General features: G+C 32.6%; 1 protein-coding gene across 2 annotated transcripts in view; it reads left to right on the plus strand.

Moving 5' to 3' along the window:
• The window catches only part of LOC102809354 (tubulin-specific chaperone D-like), a 69,012-nt gene that overhangs the window by 9,424 nt on the left and 37,177 nt on the right, over window positions 1-22,411 (plus strand). For both annotated transcript variants that reach the window (XM_085502043.1, XM_085502044.1), the window contains 23 exons: window positions 36-118; window positions 279-328; window positions 429-474; window positions 902-1,034; window positions 1,396-1,523; window positions 1,704-1,764; window positions 1,905-1,979; window positions 2,131-2,225; window positions 2,379-2,438; window positions 2,946-3,100; window positions 4,601-4,716; window positions 5,048-5,128; window positions 5,672-5,745; window positions 6,108-6,225; window positions 6,550-6,610; window positions 7,448-7,565; window positions 7,915-8,064; window positions 9,157-9,275; window positions 10,110-10,345; window positions 10,703-10,786; window positions 11,221-11,379; window positions 11,834-11,972; window positions 12,813-12,934. In XM_085502043.1, the coding sequence (XP_085358169.1) occupies window positions 36-118; window positions 279-328; window positions 429-474; window positions 902-1,034; window positions 1,396-1,523; window positions 1,704-1,764; window positions 1,905-1,979; window positions 2,131-2,225; window positions 2,379-2,438; window positions 2,946-3,100; window positions 4,601-4,716; window positions 5,048-5,128; window positions 5,672-5,745; window positions 6,108-6,225; window positions 6,550-6,610; window positions 7,448-7,565; window positions 7,915-8,064; window positions 9,157-9,275; window positions 10,110-10,345; window positions 10,703-10,786; window positions 11,221-11,379; window positions 11,834-11,972; window positions 12,813-12,934 (2,463 nt within the window). The remainder of the gene's footprint in view (window positions 1-35; window positions 119-278; window positions 329-428; window positions 475-901; window positions 1,035-1,395; window positions 1,524-1,703; window positions 1,765-1,904; window positions 1,980-2,130; window positions 2,226-2,378; window positions 2,439-2,945; window positions 3,101-4,600; window positions 4,717-5,047; window positions 5,129-5,671; window positions 5,746-6,107; window positions 6,226-6,549; window positions 6,611-7,447; window positions 7,566-7,914; window positions 8,065-9,156; window positions 9,276-10,109; window positions 10,346-10,702; window positions 10,787-11,220; window positions 11,380-11,833; window positions 11,973-12,812; window positions 12,935-22,411) is intronic.

Below are 22,411 nucleotides of genomic sequence, written 5' to 3' on the forward strand. Positions count from 1 at the left end.
TTTCAATACAATTGTATTTCTGTTATTTTCACCAGGTTCTTAACCAGACCAGATGTCAAAAAAGAAAAACTGCCTGCTTTTCTAGACTGGTGTTTGACTGTCATGACAAAAGCTGATCGTAAGTATTTCCATAGCAACGAATAGCTCTTTATAAACTAGCACAGTTTTCTAGTAATTTTGTGTCACACTCATCATCTTGTGTGATTTTTTGGCTCATTTGTAAGCAACAGTTAATGCCATGTGGTACTTATCAACCCCCTGTACAAATCTTATTTCAGGTGAGACTATGCCTGGGATGACAGTGCTGTCAGGTGTCTTATCAACACTGGTAAGTAGCATTCAGTGTCAACGTCCTAACTCTTTGATATTATTGAATCTGATTTCATAATACATTCCATAACCTGATACCCCTGTCTTCTTTACTCCAGGCTTTGTTGTTCAAACATGGCAAGAGAGAAGACTTAGTTTCATACGGTGAGCTGCTTTCATTCATTCATTTGATTATTTGTGTATTTTTTTATTCCAGTAATGCTCCATGTAAAATATCACCCTGGAAAGACAAACATTTAGTTTCTATATTTTTTGAACAATAAGTTCACAAGAGAGCAAAACAGAGTATGCAAGCTGTCATTGCTTTGTTGAAATTGTTGTAATAAATAAAATTGAATAAAAATCCATTGCATTTCTAATAGAAGCCAAGAATTGCATTCATTGTTTGCTTGATCATTGAAACATGACTTATTTTGACTGTAGTCACTCCTATGTTAGTCACCTACTAATAAATGAAAAATTGTATTAAAATTCCTGATATTCAAATGATTTTTTTCAAACGTTGTGATTTGTTCTGCTACAGGGCTTTGCATATAACCATTTTGTATTTTTCCGGTCCTTCTATTCACAGCTCCTGTTGTACTGGACAGATTGTCTGCTCTTACTGTAACTAATACTAATAATACCATTCTGAGGAAACAAAATATCAAACTTATACAAAGACTGGGGCTGACATTTGTAAAAGCTAGGATAGCAACATGGAGGTAAGCATGGTGGAAGTGTTGGTAGACAAATAAAAATGTTGTTTCTCATACTGTAGGTCAAAAATCTTAGTATTGATGAGATGTTCTGACACTGCTTAATTGTCAGAAAAAAGCTGTATTTTAGTCAGTGTAGTCGTAAATTATATTTCTCTTTCAGTATTTGATTGTATCATTCATTCTTTGTGTAAATTATTTCCAATAATCAATGATGACATAACCTAATCTTACTTATTTGATTTATTTATGCTAGAGAATGTACATGTAATCCAGTAATGTACATTTCATCTATGTTATGTTGCTAAGCAATCATTGACAGTATATGTATGTGTGTTGAGTAACGTCTACATTGCTCCATATCAAGGTACCAACGAGGAAGTAGATCACTGCTTGATAATCTCAAGAAAACTCAACAATCTCCAGCAGATGTTTCCACGGTAACTCAAGGTGATGAAGATTATGATATACCAGAAGAAATTGAAGAAGTTATAGGTAGGATTATGTGATAAGAGCTTGATTTGCGATTCTTATGTTTTTATTCGTATTTCAATTGTTAACTACCATGGTACTTCACCATTCCATATTGAGCTCAATGAATTTGAGAATGGAATAACTAGTTCAATACATAACAGTGAGTGATTTTACAACTAAATTCTTTTATTTCATCTGCAGATCAGTTATTAATAGGACTCAAAGATAAAGACACTGTAGTCAGGTGGTCTGCAGCTAAGGGGTAAGTTGATGGTACCCATATTGCATGGCTATACGAGCACCAACACATGTCACAGGGTCTTTAATGTAACATATGTTGTATCAAGAAGCTGAACAGTGATTTCATTATGTTGAGACATTTTGTTTTCATTTGAATTGCAGTGTTGGTCGCATTACAGGACGTCTTCCTCAAGAATTGGCAGATCAAGTGGTTGAGTCAGTTTTAGAGTTATTCAGGTAACTTGTAGATGTTAGCAATATTGAGCTGAGGTAAATGAGATGGAGATGATGATGTCATCAGTAATGGATGACTAGAGTAGTGCTGTTCATATTAGATGCTTTGTGCATACACAATAAAACAAATATCTTGTTTTATTCCTCTTCACAGTTTAAGTGAAACTGATGGAGCTTGGCATGGTGGTTGCTTAGCATTAGCTGAACTTGGAAGAAGAGGTTTATTATTACCAGAAAGATTACCTGAAGGTAAATTAATTATAATTAATTTTGGATTTTTAGTGTGTGAGTTCTGTCTTATCCAGTACTTTAGGAAACTGTGTGTCAGGGAATTAATTTCTGCTAATGCATTAATTTTTGTTGTTGTTGAAAAATTATTAAATTTTTTTTTTCCAAATTCAGTTGTACCAGTTGTGATAAAAGCCTTAGGTTATGATGAAAAACGAGGCTCCTACAGTGTAGGTGAGTAATTTATTATTGTCACACATGGAGAGTGTGAAATCCATACATATCTCATGTCTAAGATATATACTAGAGACTTGTAAAATGTATCTGGAATAAAAATGCAATGTATAGAATAAGACATTATTTTGGCTGCAAACAGTACGTAGACATATAAATGTTTGTAATATTAAAGTGATCTTCATCTGTCCAACCGACCATCTGTCCACCCTATCAAGAACCTCTTTTCAGATTGTGGTGAAAGTTAGTCAGGTACTTTTAAGTTAAATTTTTACCGATCCTTGTTTTAATCCTCACAATAATTAACTACCGAGGTAATTATAAATTTACTATTTGTAACCTTAATAATTGTCATAATATTTACAGCCAGATGACATACCGGTACCTTCAAATTTTACAGGTGTATTCTGAAAACAATAATTTATATTACAATAAATTCACACATTCTGACAATGTGCTCAGTAATATCTAACAATTTAATTGTGAATTTTATTTGATTCAAACCAGGTGCCCATGTGCGAGATGCTGCATGTTACGTGTGTTGGTCATTTGCCAGGGCGTATGAACCAGACGTTTTACAGTCACATGTTAATGACATTGCAAATGCTTTGATTATTGCCACGGTATTTGACAGAGAAGTAAATTGCAGAAGAGCTGCTTCAGTAAGTTTTATTGACCAAATAAATATGATGATTTTGTGCTTGTGTCAAGGGTCAACCAAAAACTTTATACTTAGAACTTACTGTTATCGTGACTGTGTTCAATTTATTTTTACCTTGCCCGTACCATCAAAGATGGAAGGGAAAGGTATATTAAGGGAAAGATTTTGTCCGGCGTTGTCGTCGTCGTCGTTGTCGTCGTTAATAATTGTTATTGTGTGCATGATAACTTTACTAATTCTATTCCAAACTTCATCAAACTTGGTCACCTTGTTCATCAGTATAAAGTCTTCCCTGAGTTTGAACAACAGATGTCCTGTATGAAAATATCATGCAAAAATTGAGAAAAACTGATAAAATATTTCGACTGTTTCTACTTGAATGATCACTGGTGATACACATCAAAGGTCACTGATCTCAGTGGAAATATGCATTGTTGTATGTGTTCAATGAAGCAAATGATTTATCTTGTAATAATATCCTTGGTAATGTATCTCAGAATCCCTTACTGGGTTTCAAAACCAACTCATGGAGAGATTGCACAGTCTGATACACATTTGCAAACCTACCAATAAATCTTTACAGAAAACAAGATGTCAGAAAATCAATATAAGCACTGCTATGAACTGGGTGCCAAACTTTGATCAAGATCTGAAGCTAATAGAAAATCTGTTTAGTTCAAAGTTATCAAATCAAAAACAATACATAAAAAATACATAAAAAGCAAAACATTTCATCCACATTTTAAAAAGAAAATTGTTCTAAAATATATGTATTCTGTATTTGACAAACAGTTCATTCGACAAATGAAAACTCACAGGAATATGTTTCAGCTATTAGAACAGAATGATAGAGTTTTTATAATACTAGTTTAAAAACTCACTTCAAACAAAGATTGCAGTGTTTGAAGATGTAGGTTCTCAGGAGGCAACAGTACTGTTGACTTCTCCCTCCACTGGACACCAACTAACTATTTAAAGCAGAGCTTGCAACATGATAGCTATTCATAAAGGGTTTTTTTTTTTTTTTACTTTTCATATAATACAGTAGTCAGACAATGAGGCAGTTCATATTTGTCTCAGTGAATCATTAATTTTTGACAGACACCTGTACAAAATACTTGGACAAAAGCCAGCTAAGATTTTCTGTTATCGTGCATGTTTTATGAATCTATTCACGTCTAAATGCAGCACTTTTTTTTGCAATGAGGCATTTGTTTTTATACTAAAATATCTAAATTACTTTGAATAAAGCTGGAAATTATGTCCCTTAAAATAATTAAACAAATAAGGCACCAATGTTTTTGTAAGATATTTACATCTTTAAAGGACATTCGGTAGACTGATTCCCCACTGTTAGTTCAACCCCAAAACTTGTTTGTATTCAAAATTAATTATGACAATGTATATTTATATTGAAACAAACTATGTTAAAGGGAATTATATTATATAACAAAGGGCAAGGTCACCAGAGTTCAACTATGTTTTATTTTCTGTTTCCAAGGCTGCTTTTCAAGAGAATGTAGGAAGACAAGGTACCTTTCCATATGGTATAGATATTTTAACTACAGCTGATTATTTTGCTGTTGGAAATAGAACGAATACTTACCTAAATATAAGGTAAATTATCTTTTTGAATTTATTCACCTGTATGTTATTGACCATATTTGTGCACTGATCTATCAAGTGAGTGTAGTAAACTAAATTTTATACCACTGCTAACTCAATCTACAAAATGCTTGATTCGATGCCATATTTGTTTTTATCATGGTTATGATTTTTTCTGTTGCCTTTTTTTCGTATTAAACAATCAACAATTTTGTGGATGGTACATGCATAATATATTTTGAATTATTTTTCCACAGAGGTGTACATTTCAAGTTTATATACACACTTAGCCTACCAATTAAGTGCACTGACTGATTACTGTATTTCTTGTCTATATTTACAGTGTGTATGTAGCACAGTATCCAGAGTACACTGTAGCTTTAATTGATCATTTGGTTAAAGTGAAACTCAATCATTGGGATGGGTAAGTCTGTCTCTTTATGTGCTAAATTAGAAGAGAAATGTCAACACTGTCACTGATAGGGTAGTGGTTGTTGCATTAGATTTATAATCAGTGGGATCCAAGTACAAATTCTACCTGAGGGTAAAGACCATAAAGTGAGTTGGCAAGTTTTCTTGGTGAATGTGTCACAGACTGAATAAATCCACTGGCCACAATTCATTCATTCATTCATTAATGAATTCAATTATGAGAGTGGTATCTATAATTATAGAAAGATGGTCACAAGCCCTGCCACCTTTATTCCAGTCATGATTGTGGTTTCTGTGGCAAACTGCGCTATATGTCTGCACTTGCACTTGTTATATAAAGAAGTCAGAGACAACAGTGATTATCAGTGTTTAAAACTGTTGTCAGGCACTTAATTAATGACATTTCACCAGTTTGGTAGAGTAGACAAACTTCTTTGAAGTGACATATATATCGACAGATTAGTAAAGTACACAGTCCAGATTGACTGTATGTAAATATGCATCAATATTTCTATAATTTGTTTTCTCTGTTCAGGGTAATAAGAGAATTGGCTTCTAAAGCTTTGCATAATTTAACACCCAAGGCACCAGAATACATGGCAAAGACAGGTAATGTTTATGTAACATGATTTATAATGTTAAAACTGCTTTCTAGCATAATATGATTTCTAATCTTGCCTGGATGAAATAGTTCCAGTACGGGATTCATGATAGTACTTGTCTGTTGGGGGTGGACCATTAGAAACCTAGGGGGGGCAGAATTATAAATCATGGGGAAAAAACATGCAGGGATCAATAAAAAAAATCTGCATGCTGGAATTTTTGAGAAAAAATATTCCTCATAGTATTATAAAAAATTATAGCAAATTCGTCAGGGGAAATAACAAATTAACCCAAAACTAAGTCGTCACAAGAAGTCTAAAATACAAAAACATTCTTGTTCATATTTATCATTGTACATTGTATTACAGTTGTGCCGTTCCTGATACCATTTGCAACTGGTATTGATTTGAATTACAGACATGGCAGTGTATTTGCACTCGCTGAAATAACACATGCATTGTATAACATTGCACTGGATAATAACAAGTAAGTCTGTGTCATGTACCTCTTACGTTACCCTGCACTATGTCAAACACAATACATATGCAATGCAGTAATTCTAAATAATGTGTCAGCATCATACCTTATCTAATGCACACTTTCAACCAGATTTTGACTTAGAACCAGAAAAATAGAATACACAATCAGTTATTATCAAGTTATTGCTGAGGTATATAATTCCATTGAACGGGTAGAATACATCCTTTCTAACAAAGCATCTATATTGGTGAAAGAAAGGCCATTTATAGGATTTTTTTTGACTTGTAGTCGTCTATCACAACTAAAAGTGTAGCCTTTATTTGTTTCCAGAACTGTCATGGATTTTCTGGACAAATCATCAATTGAAGGTTTGAAGAATATTACAGTAAAGGTATATAACCATATATAACTATAGAAACTCGGTTAATTTAAAATCTGATTAGTCAAACATTTATTTGTATTTGTCTTTTTGTATTGATTGGGAGTGGGTGGAGAAATGATGAATAGAGTGATCTTGGCACATAAGTGTGCATTGCACATTGTGTGTGTTCAATTTCATTCCCACATTGTTTTGCATTATATTATAACATGACGTGCATATATTGTAATGTGAAGGGTACTGTAATTTGTATGTATGTCCCTCATCTTAGTCAGTTAAATGGTTTTAAATAGTCGATATTGTAGAAATGTTCATGCTTTGAAATTCACATAAAACAAGTTAAAAGTAGAGAATTTAAATAAGAATCAACATTCATTTTAATATTGTTTAATATTGGTTTGGGATACTTTTAGTCCCATCCATTCGTACACGTTGCGTGCACCTCTATCTCAGACATGGCTTGGCTGATCTTCACACGTACATGTATATCACACATCTTGGGATACATTTGGATATCCATTTGTTTCACAATCAGATTCAAGATGGTCAAAAAGCAGCCATTTTAGTGTTAAAAATTCAGCAAAATCAAACATTTATGCCTTTCTAGAACTTGGTCGTGTATGGATGGATTTTTCGGTAAACGTTTTGTTTACCACCATGCTGGGCTGACACTGCCATAGTCATTATCCAGACTGTCACAGTGATTTATTTTTGTTAATTGTTTGCATGTGGTATTAATGTTTTAATGAGTATGTTAATCGTTTCTGTTTGGAATGATTATGCAAATTGATCTATATACTAGTACCTCTTATTTTTTTCAAATCATAATTATCTTTCCTTTCCACTTAGATGCATGAAGCTAAGATGTTCCGTGGTCTTAGTGGTGAGATTATGAGACCTGCAGTTTGTAAATTTATTGGTAAACTCTCACTTTCTAAGTTGCCATATCATGATGATAGTGTTACAGGTAAAGTAATGAGTTTGTATGTAAAATTTGACATTGGAGTTCAAATGGTTGAAATCTTCACCGCTACTGTATTTTTTTCATTTTTTCCCACTCACACAAATGTTTGTCTCCTAAATTGAAGAAGTTTACACTACTACTACAACACTACTACATCACATTATTTTCTATTTCATGCTATTCGCATTTATTTACTTGTCTACATATTGTTGTTATGGAAACAAACATTGACATTGTATGGTCTATAGTCTATTTCTGATGTGGCAAGTAATTTTCAACTGTGCCATTTTTATATAATTGCTATTCATTTTGCAATCAATAAAGAACATGTAATTACTCACTATTTTCACAGAACTTTGGCAGACCCTTTTAGATGATAATATCCAGTTTGGTCATCAATTTGCGGACCAAAGGATACAAGACAATGCTCTGTCTGCATTACCTTCACTATGCAATGAATACTACAGACAAAATAATGGATTAGTTAAACCTGGAATTCAAGGTATGATATTATAGTGACCTCTTGCATTATTAGCCCCCGCCAGATCTGGTATCCGGAGGGGGCTTATAAATTGAGTCGTGTTAGTGCGTTCGTATGTGCATATATGCGTTGCCAGCTTGTTCTCACATGTTTCATCCAATTCTGTTCAGATTTGGTACACAGACAGGTATTGATGGTCGACAGGTGCACATCAAAGTTATTTTTTTATTGAATAAATTTTGAGTGGTTGGTGGCCATTTTTGTCTCCAAAAATATATAAAAAAAATGTTTTCTAGTCGTTACCAGTTTTCCCAGACATGTGTCTTTCAATTCAGTTCAAAGTTGATACACAGACAGGTAATAAGGGTTTACTAGTGCACATCAAGTTATTTTTTGATTGAATAAATTTTACTGCTTGGCAGCCATTTTTGTCCTAAAAAATCTAAAAAAAAATGCTTTTTCTCAGATAAGTGTCATCAAGTTTTGTTCAAAGTTGGTACAGGCACAGGTAATAATTGTTTACAAGTGCACATCACGTTATATGTTGATCAAGTTATTTATTCAGCTTTTCTGAGACAATTTATATTTTTTACCCCATCGCCCCTAAAATTGTTACACATCAATTCTGAACAATTAATAATTGAACTTTAGTACAGCACATAATAGATAAATTCACTCTGACACAAACCCACTTCAATATCAGTTTTAAATTGTTTTCTGAGCGGGGGCTATGACATGTCATGTCTTGTAATACCTCCCTCAGTGATAAATATGTGATTGTCATAATCACTAGCAATTTTGCAGTGACCACCATACAGTGATATACCAGCTTAACCTGAAATATAAAGTATAATATTTACAATAACTGAAATGCGGGCACCCTCTTGCATTATAAGCAGCAAACTAATCTACACAACAAGTTTCGATCATTTCTGAGTTAATTAAAAATGCATATTGTCTTGCTTTATTGTAATACCTCCCTCTAGTGGTAGACACTAGATTGTTATCATTAGTAGCCATGTGCTGTGAGCATCATATGATGACAGACCAGCTAAATTTTGAATCACAAACTATTATTATATTTACATAAATTAAAATAACATCATATTTCAGACAAAGTCATCAGCAAATACTTGAGTGAATTGAAAAGTAAAGAAGAAACATCAAAGATGGGTTTTGCCTTGGCTTTAGGATCACTTCCTAAGTTCATGGTTGCTGGAAAGTTTACTGAGGTGAGACAAAAAACAAAACATACAACTTTTAGAACTAAGATTATTTTTGTGAATATTGATATTAAATGAAAATTCTATTATGATAAAATAAAACAATATACCATATAGATGAAATTTGTGCATTTTCTCATTGAAAATTCCAATAATCTCAAAGTAAGTACATTTGTAGTTCAAAATATTCAAATGGCTTTGATGTTGAAATTAAAAAGGAAAGTTGCTTGTCAATTAGACAGGTTGAAAAAAAAATGAAAAAATTATTTGTCCCATTGACCAAATCTGTCGCAAAGTACATTTACCTCTCAAGATTATTGTATCTTTGATTCTTGGTTAATTGTAATTCAGTTTCACATCCTTTCAACCAATGACTCTTCGTTTGGGAAATGAGTTAAATCTTTGTATCTTTATACGCTGTAGTTTTGCAATAAGTAGACTTGTCTGAATTTTGGTCTCTGCTTTAGTCACCCATTCTAAATCAATTCTAAATTTGTTGTATGAGTGGTAAATGTATGAAAAATCCCAAATTTCTGCTGTGTGTTTATTATTTGATCAGTTTTGTTTTTCTTTAAAGTGACATTCAGCCTTCATAATGCTGTTAAAACTCACTATATAGTATATTGAGAGGTATTTGTGGTCGATCTACAGTTAGTGATTCAGCTAAAAAAACGGTTGATTCTAGAAGTATCCCACTATTGCTAGTTGTGTTTGTCAATCTGTTTTACAAATATTGAGTTTGTTTTGGGTAATTTTTTTATGTAGAGCAAGCATTATACCTTGGATGTTATTGTAAAGCCTGCAAACAAAATCTCACCAGACTCAATTTTATTTGTTATTCAGGTGATGTCAGGATTGGTTCAAGCTACACATATCAACCAACAAGATGCTGCCAAGATGGTAGAAGCTCGACGTGATGCTGTGAAAGCCCTAACATGTCTGTGTACAACCATGGGTGTTGACAGCAATGGTTCACCTAATCATATTATATGTAAAGATAATATTCTATCTCTGTATGAGGCATACTTTCTAGCAATGAATGATTATACTCTAGATAGTAGAGGAGATGTTGGTACATGGTAAGTTGTCTTGACTGTGTTCTTTACAAATGACTATGTAAGCCTACTCTGGTTTGATTTGTTTTATGTAAGTCTGTTTCATACTCATAAAATCTCCTGACGATATTATTTCAGTTGATTTTTGTATGTCTGTGAAGACTTTCTTCAGATGATATGTTAGCTTTTTAAGAACTGTGTGGCTGTATACTGCCCTCTGGTGGCAACTTCAAGAAATCATTTGTTTATTTTGTATTATTTACTCTGAATTGTAGCATTTTTTTTTTTAATTTTATCTTCAAATTTTTAGCTCGTCCCTTGTTTTCATCAACATAAATAAAACAATATTTTTATGATGCAAACAACTTTTTTTTTCACCAGGGTGAGAGAAGCTAGCATGACTGGTCTGTATGAATTAACAACAATGACTGTAAAAGCAGATCCAAATCTTATAAGTGAACATATGTAAGTACCGAGTGTATCTTGGGTATTTACAAGTATTGAATACTGTACTAGGAGTTTTACATGGAAGAGCCAAAAATAGAAGTTTTATTTAGTATAGCCCCCTCTGGTGGTGAATTATTGTTTGTTGACATAGCAATTACCATATAGTGAACTCTTTCTGAAGTCGTTTTAGATAACAATAACATTATTTGTTGATGACTGCAAATCAAAAGAATAGTGATGGATTATGTACTTTGTGCTCCTCAGCATTATGCTTGATTACAAAATAGTTTGTCAGATAAATATTTATAATTTAAATGAATTAACTAATTCAATTTATCCATAGATGTATTATTTTGTAATAAAACAAACTTTAAGATTTCATATGTTGCTTTTAATTTATTATTTCAAAAATATCACACTATCAGTTAACTTTTCTTTTTTCTTTTTTGTAGTTGTAAAAAAGTTTTCTGTTGCCTTATACAACAAAGTGCTGAAAAGATAGACAGGACTCGGTCGCATGCTGGTGAGATTTTACTAAGAATGCTGTATTTTGATGATCCCCCGATTCCAAATGTTCTTCACCGAGATAAACTAATGACGATATTTCCAAGGTAAAGTATCGTCAAACAAGTTAGTATTTTTAAACATATGTATGTAAGAATCATCACATATTTCAGTTTTCGCTTATCCTAAATTATTTATTATCATTTCTCAAACATGCGTCAACTGATTTTGGTCAAACTTGTAACAAGAACTTTACGAGACATTTATGCACATCAATTTATTTTCAATTTAATCCAACTGGTGATAATTATATATACGTGAAATGTGCCTACATCCCTTGATACCTGTCACATACTATTTCTCTGAGATGATTTAATCAAACTGATTTCAGTCAATGGTATGATATTTCACATGAGTTGCAGATAAGGTTTTTTCATTGTCCCTTTCAATATGGCTGTCGTTGTTACCTTTTTTTTTTTCGATTACACACAAAGTACAAAATATTATTGACAAAAAAGAAGCACTTATAGCCAGTCTAATTTATGTGTGTCTTTTCCATAGGAGTGATCTGAAGGAATTAAACTGGGGTGCATCTTCCGATACATTTCCAAAAATAACACAAGCCCTGAGCTGCCCTACTTATAGGTACAGTCTACTGCTTGGATTAACAGTTAGTGTGGGTGGATTAACTGAATCACTGGTAAGTTAGTATTAGTGAATTAACAGAATTTCTGGTAAGTTAGTATTAGTGAATTAACAGAATTTCTGGTAAGTTAGTGTTGGCGGATTAACAGAATTTCTGGTAAGTTAGTGTTGGCGAATTAACTGAATTTCTGGTAAGTTAGTATTAGTGAATTAACAGAATTTCTGGTAAGTTAGTGTTGGTGGATTAACTGAATCACTGGTAAGTTAGTATTAGTGAAGTAACAGAATTTCTGGTAAGTTAGTATTAGTGAATTAACAGAATTTCTGGTAAATTAGTGTTGGCGGATTAACTGAATCACTGGTAAGTTAGTATTAGTGAATTAACAGAATTTCTGGTAAGTTAGTATTAGTGAATTAACAGAATTTCTGGTAAATTAGTGTTGGCGGATTAACTGAATCACTGGTAAGTTAGTATTAGTGAATTAACAGAATTTCTGGTAAGTTATGTGGCATGTGAATACGCCCTTGTATTTCCCTTTGAAATAATTGTATACAGGGGAACAGACTTGTCTAGCATTAGGATTGCTATCTTCTGTTACCCCAGCCATGGATAAATTGCTCATTCATTTTTTTTTAATATTTATTATTTTGAAATGTTTCCTCTCTCTTGTCATATGTTTTTAGTTCTTTGTACTACCTGTATTTTATGGCAAATAAATAAATAATTAAAGGAAAGTCAGTCAGTTTGAATGTATAAACCGAATTTCTGCTTTGTTAAGTGTTGAATCATCTGTAAAGAGTGTGACAGTGATTTCAAATAATGACCTATTAATGATAGATATACTTCACGTTATATGAGTGCACTGTATGCTAATATTATACCTATTTATTACAGGTGAAGCATTCCAGTCAGTCTTTGTTGACATATTTAAGGTCATTATCTAATAATCAAGAATCCATGACAACGTTTGCTGACACAGTAGTTATGGTATTTGAAGAATATCAGAAAGTTGATAGGTTAGTTGGTTTTAATGTATCTCAAGCGTTTTGTAGGAAAAAGGTATAACAATGCCCTCTGTGTTCAATCTGGAGAAATCTTTTGTTTATCTCATTCAGTGGCACTGCTGTTTCAAAATGTTGTTTATTTTGAATGAGATAATCATAAGTCCAAATTGTTATCACTTAAATATTAAAATGATTTCAATGGCATTCCCATTATCACTCATTATTTTGTTTCCTTGTCTTAGTCAAACTGAACACAACACCTGAATTACTGTAACAAGCTGCCAAATTAGTTTTAAAATTAAATATTTCAGTGTGAGTTCTATGATTCTTATAAGAAGGAATGTCAAAACTGTTTACTCTGAATTTTCAAATTTGTCATTCAATCATGAATTCCAGGTGTCAGTATCTGTTGTTATGTATCACTATGATACAAATGATTGGATAATTGTATGAGTTAACAGCATCGCATCCACCATTACATCAGTCTTTTTACAACCATTTCAGAGTTATTGCCATAAAACTCGCTGGTTCGACTGTTATTTATTTATAAATCAGGATTTATGTTCTGAATCTGTAGTTGAGTTTATTTTGCTCTGCATGCTTTTCTCTCTTTCATCAACAAATAATTTGACACATATTTTGATTCGCATAATGTTTTTGTTATCTGATGAGGACAGTCTGAATCATTTTCATAGAATTGTTTTTCTCACAAGTTCATACCCAAAGGCAAATCAGTCTCAGCCCACGCAGAGAAACATTAAAAGGATGCAGATAATTGCCTTCATTTCACCTTCCTTCACAGACTCTCATTTATTCTGATGTTCAGTAGTGTCTAGTATTTATTTGAGGAGAAATCTTCATTAATCTTTATATGGTCTGTCGGCATTTCGTGTTTACTCGCCAGGCTAAACTGTTGCCTTACTTATTTCCATGGTTTTGTTAAAACTATGTGAAAGGTTGTCACAGTTGCATTGTGTTTTCAATCATGTAGCTATCTTCTTGTCTGAAACACCGATCTGTTGCAATATACATACGTACATTTTTTATTTTTAACTAATCTTGCATACCATTGCCACCCTGTCTGTCAAATAATTATTATCTAAATCACACTTGCAAATAAAGATGTCTCATAAATTTTAATTCTCTTTGTTAAAAATTTTAATTTGAATCAGCTGATTATAGAAAGCAGCTGTAAACCCTGGTGCATATTTGAATGGAATTAGCAAACTTGTTCATGAAGCAATAATCTACCTGCCCGTGGGGGACAGTTCAAAATCGTCCCAAGTCCCTAGTGTGTATTTTAGTTCATCTAAATTCTCTCAACACATCTGTACTTATTTACTTTATATCTAACAGCTTAACAAGGGTCACATGTGAGCAATTGCATGTATTAACATGACTCAATGAGGAAACGTCTTTGCAATCAACATCGCCACAGCCACATGCCTTGGGGGAAAAGTGATATAATATTAAATTCATCAAAAATAATTATAAGTTTATTGGATTGGTTCTTTAAAACTGCCACATTCTGAATATTAACAATTCACATTTAAATACCTTTAAATTGCATACTGTGGTACATACTTTTATTATGTTTTATTGTCTTTTATATGTTAGTAATATGCGATAGCTAAAATTACATGGTATTGCCCCGGGGTATGGAAAGTCATTACACAGCAAGTGCTTGTTTGATAAAGATTATTCCACAAACTAAGATATTGACTGACACACAGTGCAGATAAAATGTGTAGTGTACTTCCTTTTTAAATGCAGTTATAACAAAATTATGTTAGCATATTTCCATATGGCAGGACTGATTTTATAAGAATCCTGTGTCAAAATGGAATCCTTCAAAATTTTGTTCATAAAATGTTGATTTAATTTTACCAAATTACAACTACTAATCGTTGTACAATTTCTTGTTTCGTCATTGACTACCAGTTAATATACACAAATAGTTGAGTCACAGCAAATCTTTTGGTCGTCGGCTTGGAGGGCATACTACTCCCCTGCATAGCTGTTATTCACTATCTCAAGTTTGTGAGTCTCTTATTGTGATGCCACTAGATAATCCACAAACTCCTAATTCATAATTTAGAAACCGGTTTCATAAATACTTCTATGAATTATGGGATGTTCATTTGATTACTTACTCAACACACTCTGTTTTTAGGAGTGCTCAGAAACCTAATTTTGCATCATTTAATAACATAATTTATTAACAATGCATATGCTATTACAGTGATAGAGCAAATATGATAATATGATACTAGATTTACTCATGGTAATTTGCATATTTGTGATGTCAGGTGATCAGAATATACTACATGTGTATTTGGTATTTGTAGGTAACGATCGAACTCAGTAGCTATGCTCTCTGCATATTTTAACTTTTCTTACGATCTCAAACACTTTAAACAATTTAATTTTACGTGTTGTCTAAAATTGTATTAGAAATGCTTGCATGTATGTCTTTAAACACCACATCAACATAAATAATACTTTTATTAGTAACAAACAAAAACAGAATTGTAATTTCTTTATTACTGTAATAAAGATTAGTATTATTTTTATAGTGTGTGTAGCATGTCGGGAATTCGGTCGAAATGTCCAGGGATAACTTGTCATTTGAGTCTAGTCGTAGCTATTGTGCACGGTTGGTCATTCTTGGCAATCAAAGCAGAATCATCATGGTTTTAGTAACATGAAACTATATGGCAATGGGACAGGTCAAATATGACCATGACTACCGGTAGTCACTCTGGTCTAGAACAAGTTTTCAGCAAAAATAAAAATTTAGGAAAATATAATTTTTGATATGTCCTGTTCAGAATTCAACAGCTATACAGTTTGATTAGGCTTTACAATACCGGTATTGTGTGAATACTTTCTGTTTAATTCTGCATATCATTATGTGTGTGGCAGCTTTCAGAGCCCCCTGTGGATATGGTCTGCGTGAGTTTCAACCCCTATGTTATTAGTAATAAAGGTCTTTCAAGATGTGTAATCAGCAATTAAAATTTGCATAAAGCCAAGAGTTGTAAATCTATATTGAAAACTCTTGATATGCAGGTTTGGTTACTAGGGAAAAAAGTGGGTGGATATAGGGAGAAAAAAACAAATTTTGTAATTTTTAGTCCCCGTTCGGGCGCAGTCTGAAAACGGGGACTTATGTTTTGACCTCCGTGTGTTCGTGCGTGCGTCTGTGCGTGCGTCAAGACCTGTATCTTAGAAATGCCTGGACCAATCACAATCAAACTTCACACATACATCATACATTTATGGATGGATTTCGTTCAAACTTGGTACATACATTAGACATTCTGGGTTTCTGATGCACGTCATTTTATTTTTCAGATTGGATTGAAAATGGCTGACTGGCAGCCATTTTGTTTTAATGATTGGGCTTCTAGAGCCATATCTCTTAAATGCTTTGACTGATTATATTCAAATTTTATATATTCGTTTTACATCATGTTATATATATATATATATGTATTCAAAAAGGCTGATTTTGAATGCTGTTTCAGAGCAATGTCTCTCAATATGGACAAGTACTTGTTTGACGATCAGATACAAATGTCAATCATTTTAATGTTAAAAAATCATATTCCTGACATGGTTATATTCCAGCTATATTACTATAAACAAAACTATATATCTTAAATTTGATAACTAATGGGGACTGTGCCGTGCATGGCTTGTTTTTTTTCTATCAAAATTGAATTTACTCCAACTCCCTGTGGGAATGCAAATGGTAATTTCCAAATTATAGTGTTTTTTTTTGGGGGGGGGATTAGCATATTGTAGTTGGGGGGGTTAGCATGGTGATTAGCATATTATAGTTCAAGGGTTGGGATTAGCATGGTGATTAGCATATTATAGTTCAAAGGTTGGGGGTTAGCATGGTGATTAGCATATTATAGTTCAAGGGAAGTGGGTTAGCATGGTGATTAGCATATTATAGTTCAAGGAATGGGGGTTAGCATGATGATTAGCATATTATAGTTCAAGGGTTGGGGTAGCATGGTGATTAGCATATTATAGTTCAAGGAATGGGGGTTAGCATGATGATTAGCATATTATAGTTCAAGGGTTGGGGGTTAGCATGGTGATTAGCATATTATAGTTCAAGGAATGGGGGTTAGCATGGTGATTACCATGTTATAGTTCAAGGGTTGGGGGTTAGCATGATGATTAGCATATTATAGTTCAAGGAATGTGGGTTAGCATGGTGATTAGCATATTATAGTTCAAGGAATGGGGGTTAGCATGATGATTAGCATATTATAGTTCAAGGGTTGGGGTAGCATGGTGATTAGCATATTATAGTTCAAGGGTTAGGGGTTAGCATGGTGATTAGCATATTATAGTTCAAGGAATGGGGGTTAGCATGGTGATTAGCATATTATAGTTCAAGGGTTGGGGTAGCATTGTGATTAGCATATTATAGTTCAAGGGTTGAGGGTTAGCATGGTGATTAACATATTATAGTTCAAGGGTTGGGGGTGTTAGCATGGTGATTAGCATATTACAGTTCAAGGGTTGGGGGTGTTAGCATGGTGATTAGCATATTATAGTTCAAGGGATGGGGTTAGCATGGTGATTAGCATATTATAGTTCAAGGGTTGGGGGTGTTAGCATGGTGATTAGCATATTACAGTTCAAGGGTTGGGGGGTTTAGCATGTTATAGCTGATGCCATTTCCTCCTGTTCATTTTGTCTATTGTGGAGACTTTCAGCAGATGTGTTGGTGGTGGGGTTGGTAGCAAATAATTGGAGTAACGCATGTTTTGAGAATGATGTCAATGACAGTTATGTTTATTCTAGTGTGTCAGTGTGTCGTATTGTTATATGATTTAATTATCACTATTCATATTTATATGGTTTCATTACAGTGCAATTTTAAGATAAAATTATTTCTATACTTTCGGTAAAAAATATGTGATTGTTGTTGAACAGGATGTGTGGACATAAATATCTTTCAGGTGTTTTTTTGAATATTTTCACTGTCCTTATTCTTCAATAAATTCTTTTAAAAAGGAATTGATGCAATGCTGTCAGTTAAATCTGTGCATTTCTAAAGCCCATTATCATGAAAATAAATTCCCGCTTATAAAATGTATAGTGTATTTCCTTTTCAAATGCAGTTATAAAAGATTTATGTCTGCATATCCATATGGCAATACGACAGACAGACCTCATTTATTTATACAACATAAAATTCCTAGATTTAGATTACAATCACAGTATTTATCAAGTATTAACAGTTCATACATTTGTGAATTAATATTCAAAAAACGTTTCAACACCCTGGTGGAAAAAACAGTGTAATAGGTGCTACATGCTGCCACATCGTCTGCTGACGCACCGTCACGCTGTTTTTGACTCCTGTGTGTGAAGCAAACAATGGAGTTATCCTATCTGTCTGGCTGTTTGGTATTGAAATCTGTGCATATTAATCACTTATTTTGCATAATGTGCATAATCATGACATTTCATTGTAATTTGGTTCATAGATGCTCTGGTGTAATCCACAGACGTGATGAGTTTATTGCTGAAAAACTTGCATATTGATTATCTAATTATTATTAGCCAATTAAATTGAACTTGCCAATAACTGCCAAGCTTCTTGTTTGGAAGGATAATTCATTTTTAATGTATCCAATGTATTCAGTGTTTCCATCAATATTTCAAGAACCAATCATCATATTTCAATGTAACTTTGTACTTTGTCTGGACACAATGCATTGGAATAAAGCTTTCCATATACAGTATTACTCAATTGCAATTCATCATCTTTCTAATTTAAATAAATGAGCCAATTTTTAGTTGTTTTTTCAATTACCACTAGTCAAATTTCAATGAAACACATAGATGGAGTAATCCACCGAAACAATGCTTATTGCTCACCTAATTTGCATATTTAAAAAAAATCAGATTTAATTTTAAACTTTGTTGTACAGGTGCTCTGCATTAAATCTGACTGCACACCAGAGATGTACAATTAAATGTATTCATTTTGTTTTATGAAGAATTTTTTGTTTTCACATTGGGCATCTCAAATAAAACTCTTGTATTGTGGCTTCTTAAATTTTGAATTAATTTTAAAAATTCCCTATTCTTACTTCATATGCCTCTACTTCTTTCAGCATATGGAAGTTCTAAGCCTTCTTTGATTTTGCCTTTTATTTTGGCTATCTTTGGAGGCTCACAAATTTGAAAACCGCTCTCAAAAAATGTATTTTCAGGATAGAGCTACGTCATTGAATGTTCTGTGTTGCTTAGACGCAGAGCACTGTACCATGTATTTCTATTGGCTCTGTGCGAGTTGCTGTTGGACACCGGTTGAAGAGTCGGTGAAAACAGCTGAAGTTGAAAAAACAGCACAATCTAAACTATGAGTCAATCCCAAACAACCAAATTTATATATGTTGCACATGTAGTGGTGGTAATCAGGTTACATTATTTTCACTGACTGTTGTTGCCAGGGGATAAAAATGCTGAGAATGGTTTTCCAAAAAAAAATATTGTCCTAAGTAATAAAAGTATGCATTTTGATTGGCAGAGATGTACATTGTAACAAAAGTATGTTTTTTGATTGGCAGAGATGTACATTGTAACAAAAGTATGTTTTTTGATTGGCAGAGATGTACATTGTAACAAAAGTATGTTTTTTGATTGGCAGAGATGTACATTGTCACAAAAGTATGCATTTTGATTGGCAGAGATTTACATTGCAACAAAAGTATGCATTTTGATTGGCAGAGATGTACATTGCAACAAAAGTATGGTTTTTGATTGGCAAAGATGTACATTGCAACAAAAGTATGGTTTTTGATTGGCAAAGATGTACATTGCAACAAAAGTATGCATTTTGATTGGCAGAGATGTACATTGCAACAAAAGTATGGTTTTTGATTGGCAAAGATGTACATTGCAACAACAGTGTTGTTTTTGATTGGCAGAGATGTACATTGCAACAAAATAATGGTTTTTGATTTGCAGAGATGTACATTGCAACAAAAGTGTTGTTTTTGATTGGCAAAGATGTACATTGCAACAAAAGTGTTGTTTTTGATTGGCAGAGATGTACATTGCAACAAAATATTGGTTTTTGATTTGCAGAGATGTACATTGCAACAAAAGTGTTGTTTTTGATTGGCAAAGATGTACATTGCAACAAAAGTGTGGTTTTTGATTGGCAGAGATGTACATTGCAACAAATTAATGGTTTTTGATTTGCAGAGATGTACATTGCAACAAAAGTGTTGTTTTTGATTGGCAAAGATGTACATTGCAACAAAAGTGTGGTTTTTGATTGGCAGAAATGTACATTGCAACAAAATAATGGTTTTTGATTTGCAGAGATGTACATTGCAACAACAGTTCTTTGTATTTCACCTAATTCATGTAACTACTTGTAAAAGATCAACTGCAGCTGTCACTATTGATGGTCTCTTGTATAAATAGATTAACTATCATTGCACACACTTGCAAGCTTAAGCATTACTTTGATATACTTATAATTATATTTCATATACTGTATTTGCTCTATTTAGTCATGTATTCGCTTACATAAATAACAAAGGTAGATTTATAGTTAAAACGAATCATATTCTAATGATCCTGCTGTGATAAAAAATGCAATGTTTGGTTTATTTCTGCTTCTAGAATAAAAATTTATCCTCTGGTTGTAGAAATGCAATTCACTCTGTTCCATGTTCCTCAGTTTTCACATATTCGATAATTGCAAGATCTGTTTAGTTTTTGGTGCAAACCATGAATATAAATTATTTGTTATTTGCATATTGATGTCTGTCTATGCTCCAATGGATTGTAATAAAATTCGTTGCACAGATAATTTATGTTTTTATTTATGTCATTTGAGAACTTCATCCTGTAAATAAGTAATCATTTGAGAACTTCACCCTGTAAACAAGTAATCATTTGAGAACTTCAACCTGTAAATAAGTAATCATCTGAGAACTTCATTCTGTAAATAAGTAATCATTTGAGAACTTCATCCTGTAAACAAGTAATCATTTGAGAACTTCAACCTGTAAATAAGTAATCATTTGAGAACTTCACCCTGTAAACAAGTAATCATTTGAGAACTTCAACCTGTAAATAAGTAATCATTTGAGAACTTTATCCTGTAAACAAGTAATCATTTGAGAACTTCAACCTGTAAATAAGTAATCATCTGAGAACTTCAACCTGTAAATAAGTAATCATCTGAGAACTTCAACCTGTAAATAAGTAATCATTTGAGAACTTCATCCTGTAAATAAGTAATCATTTAAGAACTTCAACTTGATAATAAGTAATCATCTGAGAACTTCATTCTGTAAATAAGTAATCATTTGAGAACTTCAACCTGTAAACAAGTAATCATTTGAGAACTTCAACCTGTAAACAAGTAATCATCTAAGAACTTCATCCTGTAAATAAGTAATCATCTGAGAACTTCATTCTGTAAATAAGTAATCATTTGAGAACTTCAACCTGTAAATAAGTAATCATCTGAGAACTTCAACCTGTAAATAAGTAATCATCTGAGAACTTCAACCTGTAAATAAGTAATCATCTGAGAACTTCAACCTGTAAATAAGTAATCATTTGAGAACTTCAACCTGTAAATAAGTAATCATTTGAGAACTTCATTCTGTAAATAAGTAATCATTTGAGAACTTCATCCTGTAAATAAGTAATCATTTGAACACTTCATCCTGTAAATAAGTAATCATCTGAGAACTTCAACCTGTAAATAAGTAATCATCTGAGAACTTCATTCTGTAAATAAGTAATCATTTGAGAACTTCAACCTGTAAACAAGTAATCATTTGAGAACTTCATCCTGTAAATAAGTAATCATTTGAAAACTTCAACCTGTAAACAAGTAATCATTTGAGAACTTCAACCTGTAAATAAGTAATCATTTGAGAACTTCATTCTGTAAATAAGTAATCATTTGAGAACTTCATCCTGTAAATAAGTAATCATTTGAGAACTTCATTCTGTAAATAAGTAATCATTTGAGAACTTCAACCTGTAAACAAGTAATCATTTGAGAACTTCATCCTGTAAATAAGTAATCATTTGAAAACTTCAACCTGTAAACAAGTAATCATTTGAGAACTTCAACCTGTAAATAAGTAATCATTTGAGAACTTCATCCTGTAAATAAGTAATCATTTAAGAACTTCAACTTGATAATAAGTAATCATCTGAGAACTTCATTCTGTAAATAAGTAATCATTTGAGAACTTCAACCTGTAAACAAGTAATCATTTGAGAACTTCAACCTGTAAACAAGTAATCATCTAAGAACTTCATCCTGTAAATAAGTAATCATCTGAGAACTTCATTCTGTAAATAAGTAATCATTTGAGAACTTCAACCTGTAAATAAGTAATCATCTGAGAACTTCAACCTGTAAATAAGTAATCATCTGAGAACTTCAACCTGTAAATAAGTAATCATCTG

The sequence above is a fragment of the Saccoglossus kowalevskii genome, chromosome 8, assembly GCF_978046115.1.
Source record: "Saccoglossus kowalevskii chromosome 8, keSacKowa6.1, whole genome shotgun sequence".
Taxonomy (NCBI): domain Eukaryota; kingdom Metazoa; phylum Hemichordata; class Enteropneusta; family Harrimaniidae; genus Saccoglossus; species Saccoglossus kowalevskii.